The 17,345-nt window shown below is 28.1% G+C and overlaps 1 protein-coding gene and 2 long non-coding RNA genes across 3 annotated transcripts; all 3 read left to right on the top strand.

The window, feature by feature from the left end:
• Nucleotides 1–1,247: 1,247 nt before the first annotated feature.
• LOC8285096 lies at nucleotides 1,248–2,180 on the top strand. The gene is made up of 2 exons (XR_001535711.3): nucleotides 1,248–1,562; nucleotides 1,694–2,180. It is a non-coding gene; the product is annotated as an uncharacterized LOC8285096 (long non-coding RNA).
• A 3,556-nt stretch (nucleotides 2,181–5,736) lies between these two features.
• Nucleotides 5,737–9,357, top strand: LOC107261805 (putative receptor-like protein kinase At3g47110). The gene is made up of 2 exons (XM_015723572.3): nucleotides 5,737–8,680; nucleotides 8,784–9,357. The coding sequence occupies exons 1-2, from the start codon at nucleotides 6,001–6,003 to the stop codon at nucleotides 9,215–9,217; spliced, it is 3,114 nt and encodes a 1,037-aa protein (XP_015579058.2). The 5' UTR covers nucleotides 5,737–6,000; the 3' UTR covers nucleotides 9,218–9,357.
• A 5,808-nt stretch (nucleotides 9,358–15,165) lies between these two features.
• LOC107261806 lies at nucleotides 15,166–16,102 on the top strand. Its single transcript, XR_001535715.3, has 2 exons — nucleotides 15,166–15,477; nucleotides 15,621–16,102. It is a non-coding gene; the product is annotated as an uncharacterized LOC107261806 (long non-coding RNA).
• The last annotated feature ends 1,243 nt before the right edge of the window (nucleotides 16,103–17,345 follow it).

Below are 17,345 nucleotides of genomic sequence, written 5' to 3' on the forward strand. Positions count from 1 at the left end.
TCAATCCTGAAGTGGCTGGCTATGCTTCACGATGCAGAGCCAGAACTTCACAAAACCTCCATTGTAGAGGCAGGGTATTAGCTTTTCAAATCCTATCCGAGCTTGGTCGTCTTTCTCCCCTTTAATATCTTCTTCTTGACACTAATTTCATCAATGGCGCTATCCCTGTTCTTTTTTAAGTGTCATAACCTGAAAATCATCAGATTTAGGGGAAAACAACCTCACTGGTAACACTAATTTACTATTTATTTTTATTGTAATTAATATATTATAAATTTCTATATTAATTTAAAAATAAATATTAATTTTATTGAATAAAATAAAATAAAAATAATATAAAAGAGCATTATCCTAAAAGAATTTTCTATCTTTACAAATAAAAATAGTATTTATTAAAAAAATATTTTTTAAAATAAAGAATATAAATGCTTTAATAATTGCGAAAGAGTTGAAAATCCAACTGCTTCAATTTCCTTCACCCATCAGGCACTACAGCGTAGGAAGATAGGAGAAGGGTGAAAGTGATGTCAGGCATGTGCTGGCAGTGGTTTCATAATTTCTATAAATTGTTTTCGCAATCCTACTTTTAAAAATTCTATTTTTTAAAGATAACTCTCGGAATTGAAAAAATAAATAAAAGCGGATTAAATTACGATTAAATTGTCATATATATATATATATATATATATATATATATATATATATTTATAATTGATATATTAATTAATAAATTAATAAATTTTTTAATCTTATATCATAATATTGCTAATTGTATTATTTATTAAATTGTCATTATTAGTATTTAATTCATTATTAGTCAAATTTAATATAAAATATATGTTTTAAAAAAATCAACTAAAATTTCATGGATTTAAATAAGAATAATTACTGTTTCTTTTCTATATTTTTTCATATTATATTAATTATTTTTAATATTTAAAAATATATTTTTTTATTTTTATTTTATAATTTTATATTAAAAACTCATTTTGTCAAAATTATAAGAGACAATTTGTATATTACATAAAAAATCGAAAAATAAATAATAGAAAATCAAACTGAATTAGTGATTATTTAACAGAACTTTTGATGGAAGAGTTTAGTATAAAATTATAAAATATAAAATATAAAAAAATATATTTTTTAAATATTAGGAGTAATAATATAATATAAAAAAAATACAAAAACTAAATAGTAATTATTCCATTTAAGTATTTATAATTTAAATAATAATAGAGCAATACTAATTATTTAATTAATGATTACATAATTATTCATGTAATATTGAGTGATTATATCTATCGCTACTGAACTAAATAACTGACCCATGGTAAATTGATGTTCGTTGTAGGGGCTCCTTTTCCCTATAAAGATTATTCATCAGAGACACCTTCCACACAACCTCTTTTGCTCTCTTTGCTCTGCTAGCAACATAATCGATCAGGACGTAATGGCTCTTTCTAAGGCATCAATGGTGCTCTTTGTTACAATCTTGCTAGTGATGTCCTCTCATCAAGTGTTGTCTGCGGAAAAAACTGAATTCCCAGAAACTAATAAGCTAGGTTTGTTTCTGCTTCCTGTTTGTAGCAAGTCTTGTTTTTTTTCTTTTCCTTTTTTCCCTTATTTCTAAAGCGGTAATAATATTTTTTAATAACCAAAAACGGTGTTTGTTTGTTTGTTTTTCCTTTTTCAGTTACAGGAAGGAAATTAGCTCAAAGCACTAATTTTCCTCCTAATCAGCAATATGGAAGAAGTCCAGGAGGAGGATGCTACCCACCGTACTGTAGTTAAGGGTCAATAAATAGGTACAGTGGTAGAGAAAAGTTATATCTACAAAGCAAATAAATGGGTCGCATATGGTGTATATATACATCAGGCCAATTCTCTGCCGCTGTTTCTGTTGTCCGACGACTGGAGTCCTAGGATTGTAAGAGCATATGTTTAGTATGTGTAATTGAACGCTGTCTGCAGATGCCAAATCGTCTGCTTTGAGTTGCAGTGATGCAAGTTGTTGTTGGTTATTTTTATTACTTTCTGGTGCGGGTCATTCCATCCTTAATATTAGGATAAGTTATGTAATAAAACCATGTTTTAAGTTGTTGATTATGTCAGTATCATTTGGACTCTCTCATGTTCAGTATGCTCTAAAGTGAATAAGATGAAATCATGTTTATGCTAAAGTTAAAATAAAGGCAACCGCAGGTAATGAACATCATAAATCTTTAGTCTTGGTAGGAATGGTTCGTTTCTGATCTGCTATTTTTTCTATATATCCTAACTCAGGAACAAGCACAAAACCATTTCAGTTTAAGCCAAATTTTGTGGATGCATTGCACCAAGTGTGAATGAATTCCATTTTTTCTGTCGCCATACGAAGTAAAACTGCATACTTAATTCTAATAACGATTCAAGTAAATTAACTAGTTTAAAATTGGTCACTTTTAGTGCTCATGATCGCAACAGAAGTAGTAGCAAAGGAGAAAAAGAAAACCTGTGCACGAAAAATTTAACATAAGTTAAAACGATTAGTTGTCAAAGATGAAGAATTTTCCTAGATGATTCATAAAGGCAAATAGTTAGCAATACTGGTAGAGTATTATATTTGAATTGAAACATGTGTTTTAAAATTTAACTTCCTTATCTAAATGAATCAGCCGCGTTTTGAACACCAGATAAATAATTAAATATATTCGGGTTCATAATATAATTTATTAGGAAACACTTATATTCAATTTTCTCAAATTTTTTTATCCAATTTAAATTGAGAAACAAGGGGCTGCCTTGAATCCACTTTTACTATAATTCGGGCAAACTTGCCTTTCTTGGCTGATTTAATGTAATAGCGAATGCGAATTGCTTTTCCAATAAAAACAGCTCCAATAGCATAAAAGGTTCGTTTATAGAGAGACATCCCAGGTAAACGAAAACGCTGTCTTAACACAATCTATCTTCAAAGCTAGCAAAATGCTTCTCAATTAAACGACTGTTTGCGTTAAAACTTTTCCTTAAACGAAGAAAATACTGTGTCTTCACGATTATAGGCTTGTTTGAGAAAATGATCATCATCTTCTAAAGTAGCACAACCTCCTTTTCAAGGTTTCTTTTGCTTTCGACTTTCTTATTTATTAATTTAACTTTTAGAATATTAAAAAATAATAAAAATATTCATATTTTTTAAATTTTTTTTATAGAAAATACTGTGTAAATTTTTTTCATTTTTAATGTGTGAGAATATTTAAAATATAGTTTTTAACTTTTTCTTTTTAAAAATACAGTTTTGAATTTTTTTTTTAAAATACAGGTTTAGGGTTTACCAAAAATAATAAAAAAACAACAGAAAAATAACCACAATGTATTTTTTTTAAAAATAAAAAAACAGTATTTTTTAGAAAAAAATAAACCCACTAAAAATGATATTTTTTTATTGATTTTAAGATATTTTTGAAAAAATTTCATTTTTATTTGAATTGGTGTTGAAATTTATTCTTAAAATGGTTTTATTCTACCACTAAGATGGATCAACAGATTACTTTTTGTTTTTCTAATGTAAAAGTGAGATCAACGTTGGCTGTTTCTTTGTGGATAATAAAACTATAGTTTATTTGGTTTTGTAATTTATATACTACAGATTAAGAAATGTTCTTTTTACATAATGATCACTAAAATACTTAAGAATGTGAAAGCTATTTTACAATTAAAATTGAAATTAGAGCTTAGCTAATTAATTATATTATTGAAATATCTATTTCATTACGTGATCCAAATATCTTTTATAATATACTAGTTTTCGTTTTGGCAGTTAGTTTTCTTAATCTTTTTCTTTTTAATATATATATTTTTAATTGTTTTATAACTTTTCCTCAAAAATGTTTGATATAAATAGCAAAAGAATTTAAATCCAGTATCATTCAATATATATTTTTTAGCAATAATTATATAAAATGCTACACTTTAAAAGGCGTAATTAACCTTTAAAAGAAATTATAACAAGAAATTTAAAATTAAAGCTAAATATATGCACAAATGTTACATTTATTTACTAATTTTAAGATTTTTTTTAAACATTAAGCCCACAAGTTTTCACCAAGTTAAACAAATCAACAAGTTTTTAAAATATTATAATTCTATAATTTTAATTTATAAACAATAATTAATTTTGAGGCGGTCCAAGTCACTAAGCAATCCATATAGATTTGAAGTATGGGAACAATTCAAAACTGTTAAGAGCAAGAAAAACCATAGCTATGTCTCATTCTGAACTGTGGCTCATTGCTGGCGATTTCAATGACTTTCTCTCTTCGAACGATAAAAGATGACTCCATTTCCTGACAGATGATATTGGACTCGAGCCAAACAAAGGGGATAATGCCTCGCTTTTTGGATTTTGGTCTGCTTCGTTTATTCCAACGTGACCCTTATTGCCATATAGGAAGATAGAATTCCTGGTCTTCTCAATGCTACTTTCTTTGAACAGACCAAAAGATCCCTAGGGAATTGAACCGCTAGTACCCACCTTGGGGCGGATTCCTTCCGATCAGAGCATCATTCATAGGCGAGCAGGCGAGTTGTCCATGTCTAAGTTTTAGTATGGGGGAAAATGCAGATAATTACAGATAAGAAGGCTCTTTTGCTATACATAAATTCTGTAGGGACATTTGGAGCCCTACTAAATCCGTCACTGGATGAACATATATAAATCGCTAATACGAAAAGTCTCTCGCCCTATAAGTAAAGGCACCTCTATGGCCTTTTCTGCCGTTTAATGCCAAGTTATGGCCCTTTCGTGGACACCTGTTAAAAAATGTGATAACTAAAAATTGATTTGATTTTTCAATTTTTTTATTCTAATTTTTTAATTATTCTTTTATTCAATTGAATATTTAAATATGTTAATATTTATATAATAATATATTTTACATATTAAAATAATAATTCAATTCAACTTATACATGAAATAATCAAATTACTTTTTATTTATCATTACTTGTTTAATTCTTTTTTTTTTTGTTTTCTTTTTATATTTTTATTAAACAGTTTTTAGCACTAAAGAGTAAAGATATTATATTTGATTATTTCTAAGATTTTTTAATTATTTTCTAAAAAAAATTTATTTGTCATCTTTATTTTTAAAGATTTTTTTTTTAACAAATTTAATATTTTCCTTTCTCCCGTTTCTTATTGTTTTGAGGTGAAAAAATATATTTATTTTCTTAAAGTGAATGTGAGAAAATAAAAAAAATAGAAAATTATTATGATTTTTCTGATTCTTTGTTTGAATAAATGAGAAAAAAAAATTCTACTATATTTTAAATTTTTCTAGAAACAAAACTTTAAAAAAATAATGCTGGAAACAGATTAAAAAAAAGAAGAATTAGCTATTATTTTAAAAATTAGTATTTAATGCAGTTTATTGATTAAAATAAATCGTGTAAATATTTTAATTAGTAAAACAATCTAAAAAAACTATATTGAATATTTTTATATTTAATTGAATAAAAAATAATTAAAATACTAAAATAAAAAAAATAAAAAATTGAAATATCAAATTTGTAATTTTCCTTTAAAAACGACAGCTGCCCTTTTTTGTTTAATTTACAGGATTGCACTCAGCGAAGAGATGGGTCAGAACTCTACTTTCCAAAAACATTGGCTCTTACCACTACAACTGGGACTTCAGTATTTCAGTGTTGCTGCACTTTTTTAAGTTAACACTGAACGTTGTCGTCGGATAATAAATTTTCCATAGATGAAAAGTCTATGAAAACTAATTGATGCAAAGTCTATTTTCCCACTTGCATGCCTTGTCCTGTGGAAAGTGAAAGGACCAATAATTCATGCCAACAATGAAGTTGTTGTTTGATCTACCAAGACTTGTGGTAATCTGAACTGTCCTGGCACCAACTATATTTATTACTTCATTAACCAAAATGTAGTCACCATTTTTATTACTATAATCTGTGAACTTCATTTGTCTGAAATTTTAACAGTAAGGAACTGGTAATGGAGCATCGCCGTTTCCTGCTGCTTTTCCTCTTCTTCTTCTTCCAAATTTTTCTATGTTGTTTCATGAGCGGCGTGCAGGGACTCAGTGCCAGCACTGATAAAGCTGCACTTGCGTCTTTTAAAAATGCACTCTCTGATCCACAAAGCGCTCTTAGTAGTTGGACTCAAAATACCTCCCACTGCAGTTGGTATGGTGTTTCTTGCTCCATAAAAGGAGCTCGAGTCCGGTCGCTTAACCTTTCTAGTCTCGGCCTTTTTGGTCCTATACCTTCTCAGCTCTCAAATCTTAGTTCCCTCTATATGCTTGATCTTTCCAATAATTCGTTTTACGGCCAAATTCCATCTGATATTGGTCGTCTTTCTCGCCTTCAGTACCTTATTCTTTACATGAATAAAATCAGTAGCACTATCCCAGTTCTTCTTTCTCAGTGTCATAACCTGAAATGGATCATCTTAGTTCAAAACAACCTCACTGGTAACATTCCTTCAGAATTGGGTTCTCTGCAAAGACTTGAAACTCTTAATTTTGCTCTCAATCGCCTTACTGGTGTTATCCCTGAAACACTTGGAAATCTAACCTTTCTTGAGAAACTTATCCTTGCAAGAAACCAGCTCACTGGACAAATTCCAAGTGAGCTTGGTCGTCTTCGAAATCTTCGTGACATTCAGCTGTCAGAAAACCAGCTTAGTGGAGAGATTCCACTCTCCATATACAACATTTCTTCTTTATTCTTCTTATCTGTGACAGATAATAAGCTTACAGGAAAGCTGCCAAGTGATGTGGATCTGAGTTCTGCTCTTCCAAAACTCATGGAGCTTTTCTTGGCACAAAACAGGTTTGAAGGAATGTTACCCAGTTCTTTATTTAATGCCTCACGTATCCAAAGTCTGGATCTCTCCAACAATGGTTTTCAAGGGCCTATTCCTCTCTTTGAGAAAATGAACGATCTTGTTTTGTTAAATCTTGGCAGTAATTTTCTTTCTTCTACCACAATGTTAAACCTCCAGCTAATTGATTCTCTTAGGAACTGTACTCAGCTGAAAGTTCTCAAGATCTATTCCAACTCATTGACTGGACAATTTCCAAGTTCTGTTGCAAACTTGTCAACCCATCTCCAGCATGTTTGCTTTGCTGACAATTCATTGACTGGTAGGTTCCCCAAGGGAATTGAAAATTTTCAAGAACTGATATCTCTATCAATTGAACAAAATTCTTTTGTTGGCGAGATACCAGAAGCATTAGCTAGCCTTAAAACACTTCAAAACTTTGCTGCATTTGACAATATGCTCTCTGGAGAAATTCCAGATATTTTTGGCAATTTCACGCAACTATCTGATTTATTGCTAGGAGGAAACCAGTTCTTTGGTAGAATACCTACTAGTATTGGATCATGCAAACGGTTGAACATACTAAACCTAGCTGCAAACAGGCTTAGTGGAAGCATACCAAAGGAGATTTATGGGCTTTCTTCTTTGGTCGAGTTGTATTTGCAACAAAACGCTTTATCCGGTCCATTACTCGCAGAATTTGGTAACCTGAAACAGATCCAATTGATGAATGTTTCTGGCAACAAGTTATCAGGAAATATTTCTTCAACAATTGGTAGCTGTTCAAGTTTGATAATACTCAGCATGGCAGGAAACAACTTCACAGGCTTCATCCCAAGCACAATTGGAGAATTAGCATCGCTGGAGACGTTGGATCTCTCTTCTAATAGTCTCACTGGCGCAATCCCTGAAGAGCTGGCGGAACTTCAGTACTTAGTCAAGCTTAATTTTTCTTTCAATCAGTTGGAAGGCCAAATTCCAACAAGTGGAGTCTTCTTGAACCTCGGCCATGATAGTCTCAAAGGAAATAACATGCTTTGCAATAGTAATCACACAATTACAGAAAATCTGGGACTTCCTCGATGCAATGCAGAGAGAAAAAATAAGCATATTTTGCTAAAGGTTATACTTCCTGTTGCTATTGTCACTTGCTTAGTAATTTTTTTTTGCTTTTTATTCACATTCATATCCAGAAAAAAGCAAAAAAACAAAAAGGGAAAAGGAATAAGCTTGCCCAAGGGGTTTCCTCCAATGATGTCTTATTCTGACATCAGGCTAGCTACAGACAATTTCTCAGCCAAAAACTTGATAGGGAAGGGTGGATTTGGGTCTGTTTACAAAGGCATCTTTAGAAACTTAGGAGATGAATCCGACATCAGAGAAAATGTTCTTGCTATAAAAGTTCTCGACTTACAGAAAAGCAAAGCTGCCAGGAGTTTTGAAGCAGAATGTGAGACTCTGAGGAATATACGGCACAGGAACCTTGTCAAGGTTATCACTTCTTGTTCCAGCATTGAACATACAGGAGAAGAGTTCAAAGCTTTGGTTATGGAGTTCATGTCCCACGGCAATTTAGATAAGTGGTTGTATGGAGGAGACGGGTTATGCTTAACGTTATTGCAAAGATTGAATATTGCAATTGACGTTGCTTCTGCCATGGATTACCTGCACCATGACTGTGAGCCGCCGATAGTTCATTGTGATCTGAAACCTGGAAATGTTTTATTAGACCATGATATGGTAGCCCATGTTGCTGATTTTGGATTGGCAAGGTTTGTTTCTCAACATTCGTCAGGGAATGGGAGCTGGACAATAGGACTGAAGGGCTCCATTGGTTACATAGCCCCAGGTAACGTTATATGTACAAACTTAACTTGACATAGAACTAACCTGCTATAATTCTACATGTTATATTAGTGGCATCTATTTAATATGCTTGTTATCTGTTGCAGAGTATGGTCTGGGAGGCAGTGCTTCAACATCTGGAGATGTGTACAGTTTTGGGATCCTGTTGCTAGAGTTATTCATAGCAAAGAAACCAACTAATGAAATGTTCCAAGAAGGTTTAAACCTGAATAACTTTGCGACCAAAGTTAATGAGAATCATGTCACGGAGATTGCTGATCCAAGGCTTTTCAGGAATGATGAACATTTTTCTTCAGAAAGTACATCCACCAGTTCTTATCTTACTGATGGTGATAGTAGCAGAAATAGCAATGGAAGTAGTAGCAGAAGAATTTCGGTAGGCAAAGGAGAAGAGTTCATAGCAGCTGTAATAAGAGTTGGTTTGTCCTGTGCAGCTGATTCTGTAAATGATCGTTTAACCATGAGAGAATCCTTATCGAAGCTGCAAAAGATAAAGAAAGCTATAGTAGATATTGTTTAAGTTTGATGTCTACATTTTGTGGGTTTCATTAATAGAAGATTTAGAATAAAATGCTTATTGGCATTTTTCTAATTAGAGATAACCATCCATATAACTATTTGTGTTATGTTAACTCAATCAATGGATGCTGATTTATAACACTTATGAGATCACATATTTTCATAATTTTCAAAACACATAATCTTTAGTTAAGTTAATTCTTTTAGGCATTTAACTTGTCCTTAATGATTCACTTTAACATAAGCTTTCACTGATTATAATTACTGACAATTTGTTTTTTCCTTTTTGTGTATTAAGAGGTCAAATAGATTCATATGGGATTAAGGCTACAAAATTTAGGTAATCCTCCTCCTTAGATAAAAATTTAAAACTTTCAATATCCAAATGACTAAAGATTTCACCAATATTAATGGAAGATACACATGCTCAAGTTTCAAGCTTCTACATTCTTCGGCTTCTTAGACAATAAGGGTAATTCGAAGTTGAAGTCATTTCGCCTGTTCATCTCCTTTTCTTTCATAAACTTTATTTATTTATTTATTTATTATTAACTTTTTATTCATTATTTATTTTTCATTCATGAAATATCTTTAATGCTATTATAATTATTAATATATGTATTATTATTAATATTTAAAGTAAGTTAATTTTATTTTTAATTGAAATTATAAAATTAAATTATAATATAATAAATACTTTTACTATTTGTTCGAAACCGTAACTGCTGGTTCTAGTTCTAGTAAATGTTAAACCAGTATTGGGTCAGCTCTTTCAATTTTTATTCCAGTTCGAGACGATTTCAGATTTGATCGGTTCAGAACTAGCCATGGCTAGAGTTAGCCAAATTCACTTTTTACTTTATATTTAATAAATAATAAATGTGTTAGAGTCTTTTTTTATTAAATGACTCTTTATAATAAAGAGTTTAACTTATATAAAGAATTATTTGGAGATGCACTTAAATCATACTCCTTCTATATTAGAGAGAGTATATGTAGAAATTAAGCTTCCAAGAAACTCCTTAATTTATTCTCTTTTCCTTAAAGCATTTTCAATGTATACTTTTGATTTTAAAGAGTCATATTATAAAATAATACTTTAATGAACTCTTTATTCTTTAAATATAAAGTAGAAAGTTGATTTGGCTCTTTATATATGGAGAACCAGATTTCACTCTATACTTTATATTTAACAAATGCACTAAAAATTTCTATGCACTTGATTATTTGATATTCACAATATTTATTTTTCTATTAGTAAAAATTTTAAAAAAAAAACTAAAATCATTAATGTTTCTGGAGAGAAAATTAAAATAAAATATAAAATATAAAGAATCATTTGACTTAAATAAAATAGTATACTTTTTATATTTAAATATTCCTTAAGATACTCTTTATTATATAAATTATATTCTTTAAAATAAAAAATATTATTAGGGATGCTCTGATAGCATCTCCAATGCACTCTTTATGTTTTTTTATTTTAAAAAATTATAAAATAACACTCTAATGTATTCTTTATTCGTTAAGTATAGAATATAGAGTTGATTTGGCTCTATACATATGGAGAGCCAAACTTTATTCTCTACTTTATATACACTAAATACACTACAAGTTTCTATATACTTAATTGATTGATGTTTGTAATTCTTATTTTTCTATTGGTAAAAATTAAAAGGAAAGAAAAGAGAAATTAAAATCACTAATGCTTATGGAAATAAAAGTAAAATAAAGAATAAAATGTAAAGAGTCAATTAGACTTAAATAAAATATTTTATTTTTTATATTTGAATATTCCTTAAGATGTTTTTTATTATAAAAGTTATGCTTTTCAAAATAAAGAGCACTATTGGAGATGCTCTTAAAATGACTTAAAAGTCACGTTCTCTCTTTTAAAATTTAAGAAGGGAAAAAGTACATTTTAAGTATATTTTATTATTTATTTCTCTTACTTTTTCTTTTAAGAGTGGCATTCTCATTCATTGCTTTTTTTTTGTTTGCTTTATTAATAAAAAAAATTTAATTGTGAAGTATAATAAAAAGTATTGTTGAATACACATGCATTTTAAAATAAATTAAAATAAAAAGTCAATTATTTATAATCTAATAAAGATATATAGATAACTTATTATTGGGGTTGCTCTAAGCATTGATGGTTTTAATTTTTTTTTTTTTTTTTTACCAAATAGAAAATAAGAATTATAAAATATCAACTAAATAAGTGCATAGAAATTTTTAGTGCATTTATTAAATATAAAATAGAGAGTGAAAATTTGACTTTCTATAAATTGACTCTCTACTTTATATTTAAAAAATAAAGAATACATTAGAGTGTTATTTTATTATATAACTTTTTAAAATTAAAAATTTGATATATATATATATATATATATATATATATATATATATATATATATGTATTGGAAATGCTCTAAATTATAAATTAAAAGGTTGATATTTTTTTATTACAAATGACAAAATTAGGTATATGTTGTAACACTATGCTCAAACTAGATTTAACTATCTATTCAATATAAAATTATGAATATATAAAAAAAATAAAAAGTAATGGATTTTAATATATATTTATAGATATATTTTACTTATCTCTAATAATTTTAAATGCTCGGCGTCTCATTTTTTCATACTTTAAAATACAAATTTAAGCATACGTGCATGAACAAATAGCCAAAAGACAACCAACTAGAGTTAAATTATTTCTTAAACATTAATTAAGCCCACAAATTTGCACCAAGGTTTTTTCTTTATCAATTAAAAGAGAATGTATTAATATCATCAAGGATAATGTTCAACAAAAAAAGGAGGCGGGATGGCCACCCAACAACTGGGAATAGAGCCATTCGGAGTTGTTCTTGCTATCGAATCTGCAAGCTTGTTTAACGAAAAAGAAAGAACTCCGAGGAATTTGGTCCAAAAGGGGAAAGGCAGTCTCGAACAATTGAATCAATTTCCCAAGGGCTTGAGTTTAAGGTCCTTGAGAGCATTAACAAGGATCAAATACTGGCAGGAGAATAAGCAAACGAACAAGCTATTTAAATTTCATAACTCTATTCTAATATAAACAACTAATTAATTTAAATTTATAAATAATAATTAATTTTGGACCAGTCCAAATTAGACTTGTTATCAGCAGACGATAGGTGGTGAATGACGTATACAACGTTGGAAATTTTAATAGGGACATGAAGTGGAAATGTCTTAGAAAGAAATGCAGGATAGAAAGTGACGTCAGGCATGTGGTCCCTTCTCTTCCCACCTGTACTGACAGAGACGTGACTGCTTTATGTTGCCATGTCTCATGTCTAGCTACAACCACATGCATTAAAGACAAAAACAAAAAAAAAGGAGTGCTAGCTGTCATAGAGTGACAAGCAGTGTATTTTTAATATTATATTAAAATATTATTACTTTTTACAAAAATTAAAAATAATTTTAGAATAAACCTTTAATTATTTAATATTATTATTTGTAATAATAATAATAATAACAACCACACACCACACAATAAATAAATGACAAACTTAATATATAATTTGACTATTTAAGAAAAAGATCAAAATATTTGTAAATTCTATAATCAATACATACCTTTTCAAATAATAATTCTCTAACTACCTCAATAACTGTTCTAATAAAGCAACAAACAACGAATATAAAATAAAAATAAAAATATGTCAATTTATAGCATGTGGATATCATATATATAACTTTTAAAACATAATTGGTATTATATAAATATTATTGGAGTGAATAACTTAATATTTATAAAATAAAATTAAAAACATAATGTGTCTCAAGTGGTAACATAACCTATAAAGAAATCTTTATATATAAAATTTGAGACATAAAATAGTTTTACCATATAACTTATTTTAAATGCAGAGATATTAAAATTTTAATATATAATCTAACGGTTGAAAGAAAAAAAAAAAAAAAGCCGCAGGATATTTATATAAGTTTTATAGTTGCAGGATATTTCTATCAGTCTTTTCCAATCAGTTGCTTTCTTTTTCTTGACACTTTCAGCTGGCAGAGTGCAGAAGTAAAGGCTGGAGTAATTGACAGTTTTTGACTTAAATTTCAGGATAAGAGTATCTTAAAGTATATCTTATATATAGTTATTTAATAAAATAAATTTTTAATATAATTTTTTATTTTTTATATTTATATATATAATAATATTATTAACTTAAATTTCTTAATATTTATATTTAAATTTTAATATTTAAATTTTTTATTTTAATATATCTATTTATTTATTTTAATATATGTATTTATTTTTGACATATAAAATTTAAATTTATGTGTAATTTTATATTTTTTATTAATTAATAAACTATATTTTTAATTAAATATTGATTTTAATTTTAAAAAATAATATTTTAATATTATAACTACTAATAAATAGTTTACTAATCATATAATAATATTAACTCTATTTAAAAAAATAATATAATAATTATATTTTAATATTATATTAACTAATAAATTAATTTTGTAATTAGATAATAATTCTAATTCTAGATCTTAATTTATATTTTTAATGTTATATTAATTATAAAATAATTTCTTAATTATACAATAATCTTTTTAAAATATAATATCAATTATTTTGATAGTATTAATTTATATAACATTAAAACTAATTAATTAATATATTTAAGATAATTTTTATATTATCGTACTAATAAAATTTTAAAATTTTAAAAAAATTAAAAAATATTTAAAAATAGTTAATTTACTACTATTTCTTAAAATATTATAAATTAATGTTAGATATTAAAAATTTATTAAATTATATTTACCAATTTAATTTTATAATTAAAATAATAATAATAATAAAATATGAATAAGCAACTAGTATAAAATAAACGATGAATTTGAATTTCTATATTTAGAAAATAAAATTTACTATTTATTTTATTGTAATTAATATATTATAAATTTCTATATTAATTTAAAAATAAATATTAATTTTATTGAATAAAATAAAATAAAAATAATATAAAAAGAGCATTATCCTAAAAGAATTTTCTATCTTTACAAATAAAAATAGTATTTATTAAAAAAATATTTTTTAAAATAAAGAATATAAATGCTTTAATAATTGCGAAAGAGTTGAAAATCCAACTGCTTCAATTTCCTTCACCCATCAGGCACTACAGCGTAGGAAGATAGGAGAAGGGTGAAAGTGATGTCAGGCATGTGCTGGCAGTGGTTTCATAATTTCTATAAATTGTTTTCGCAATCCTACTTTTAAAAATTCTATTTTTTTAAAGATAACTCTCGGAATTGAAAAAATAAATAAAAGCGGATTAAATTACGATTAAATTGTCATATATATATATATATATATATATATATATATATATATATATATATATATTTATAATTGATATATTAATTAATAAATTAATAAATTTTTTAATCTTATATCATAATATTGCTAATTGTATTATTTATTAAATTGTCATTATTAGTATTTAATTCATTATTAGTCAAATTTAATATAAAATATATGTTTTAAAAAAATCAACTAAAATTTCATGGATTTAAATAAGAATAATTACTGTTTCTTTTCTATATTTTTTCATATTATATTAATTATTTTTAATATTTAAAAATATATTTTTTTATTTTTATTTTATAATTTTATATTAAAAACTCATTTTGTCAAAATTATAAGAGACAATTTGTATATTACATAAAAAATCGAAAAATAAATAATAGAAAATCAAACTGAATTAGTGATTATTTAACAGAACTTTTGATGGAAGAGTTTAGTATAAAATTATAAAATATAAAATATAAAAAAATATATTTTTTAAATATTAGGAGTAATAATATAATATAAAAAAAATACAAAAACTAAATAGTAATTATTCCATTTAAGTATTTATAATTTAAATAATAATAGAGCAATACTAATTATTTAATTAATGATTACATAATTATTCATGTAATATTGAGTGATTATATCTATCGCTACTGAACTAAATAACTGACCCATGGTAAATTGATGTTCGTTGTAGGGGCTCCTTTTCCCTATAAAGATTATTCATCAGAGACACCTTCCACACAACCTCTTTTGCTCTCTTTGCTCAGCTAGCAACATAATCGATCAGGACGTAATGGCTCTTTCTAAGGCATCAATCCTCTTTGTTACAATCTTGCTAGTGATGTCCTCTCATCAAGTGTTCTCTGCGGAAAAAACTGAATTCCCAGAAACTAATAAGCTAGGTTTGTTTCTGCTTCCTGTTTGTAGCAAGTCTTGTTTTTTTCTTTTCCTTTTCTCTCTTATGAAGTATATAAAGCGGTATAATATTTCTTAATAACCAAAAACGGTGTTTGTTTGTGTTTTTTCTTTCCTTTCTCTTTTTTAGTTACAGGAAGGAAATTAGCTCAAACCACATATGGTCCTCCCGGTGGATATGGAGGATATCCAGGAGGAGGAGGAGGATGCTACCGACCGCAATGTAATTAAGGGTGCAATATATAGGAACGGTAATAGGGAAAAGTTATATCTAGAAAGCAAATAAATGGGTGGCATATGGTATGTATATACATCATGCCAATCCTGTGCTGCTGTTTCTGTTTATTCGACGACTGGAGTCCTAAGACTGTAAGAGCATATGTTTAGTATGTGTAATTGAACGCTGTCTGCAGATGCCAAGTCATATGCTTCGAGTCGCAGCGATGCAAGTTGTTGTTGGTTATTTTTATTACTTTCTGGTCTGGTTCATTCCATATATATATGTGCGTGTATATGTATATAATATGATGTTCGATTCTCCTTTATATTAGGATGAAGTATGTAATAATACCATGTTTTAAGTTGCTGATTATGTCAGTATCATTTGGATCCTCTCCTGTGCAGTATGATCTGAAATGAATATGGTGAAATCGTATTTATGCCAAAGTTAAATAAAGGCAACCGCAGGTAATGAATGGTAAATTCCTGATCAGTCTATTAAGAGAGGAAAAAAAAAACATTTGGCTCATTGCAACTAATTTACTCAGGAACAAGGCATAAACCATTTCAGTTTAAGCCAAATTTTGTGGATGCACCAAGTGTGAATAAATTCCGATTTTGCTGTCGCTGTACGAAATAAAACTGCATACTTAATTCTAACAACAATTCAAGTAAATTAAGTAGCTTACAATTGGTCACTTTTAGTGCTCATGATAGCAACAGAAGTAGTAGCAAAGGAGAAAAAGAAAAACCTTTGCACGAAAAATTCAACATAAATCAAGACTCAAGTTGTGAAAAAAGATTAAAGAAAGTACATATGCAATACTTAAGTGGACTCAATGTTGTCACAGATGAAGAATTTCCGTAGATGATTCATAAAGGTAAAATAGTCGGCAATTACTTGAGTCACTATCTGATGAAAAGTCTCGCAGGCTTTTTTTCCCATTTTAAAGCCAAAAACTTTAGTCGGTTTTGAAATGTCAAACATACGTCCAATTGCATGCCTTGCACTGTGGAAAATGAAAGGACTGATAATTAATGTCAATTATGAACTTGTCGCTTGCTCTATGAAGACTTCTGATAATCTGAATCGTCCTGACACCTACTATTACGATTGTTATAGTGAACTTCATTGTCTGCAATTTTTAACAGACAGAAAGTGCTACTGGAGCATCTCCTATTCTTCTTGCTCCAAATTTGTTTATGTTGCTTCATGAGCAGCGTGGAGGGAGTCAGTGAAGCAGTGATAAAGCTACAGTTGTGTCTTTCAACAATGCAGTCTCTGATGATCAAAGCAGAAAGCAGCTTTAGAGGCAAATTTACCTTTTGTCATAGTAAGGAAACTTAGAAAAAGAAGAAAAAAACTGAAAATATTGAGTTCATCAAAAGTAAATTTATAAATCGCATGATTCATATACTCGACCGGCAATAGGAAGGAGCTTTCCTTTTCAGCTATCCTAAGATCAATCCTGAAGTGGCTGGCTATGCTTCACGATGCAGAGCCAGAACTTCACAAAACCTCCATTGTAGAGGCAGGGTATTAGCTTTTCAAATCCTATCCGAGCTTGGTCGTCTTTCTCCCCTTTAATATCTTCTTCTTGACACTAATTTCATCAATGGCGCTATCCCTGTTCTT

The sequence above is a fragment of the Ricinus communis genome, chromosome 2, assembly GCF_019578655.1.
Source record: "Ricinus communis isolate WT05 ecotype wild-type chromosome 2, ASM1957865v1, whole genome shotgun sequence".
In the NCBI taxonomy this organism is placed as follows: domain Eukaryota; kingdom Viridiplantae; phylum Streptophyta; class Magnoliopsida; order Malpighiales; family Euphorbiaceae; genus Ricinus; species Ricinus communis.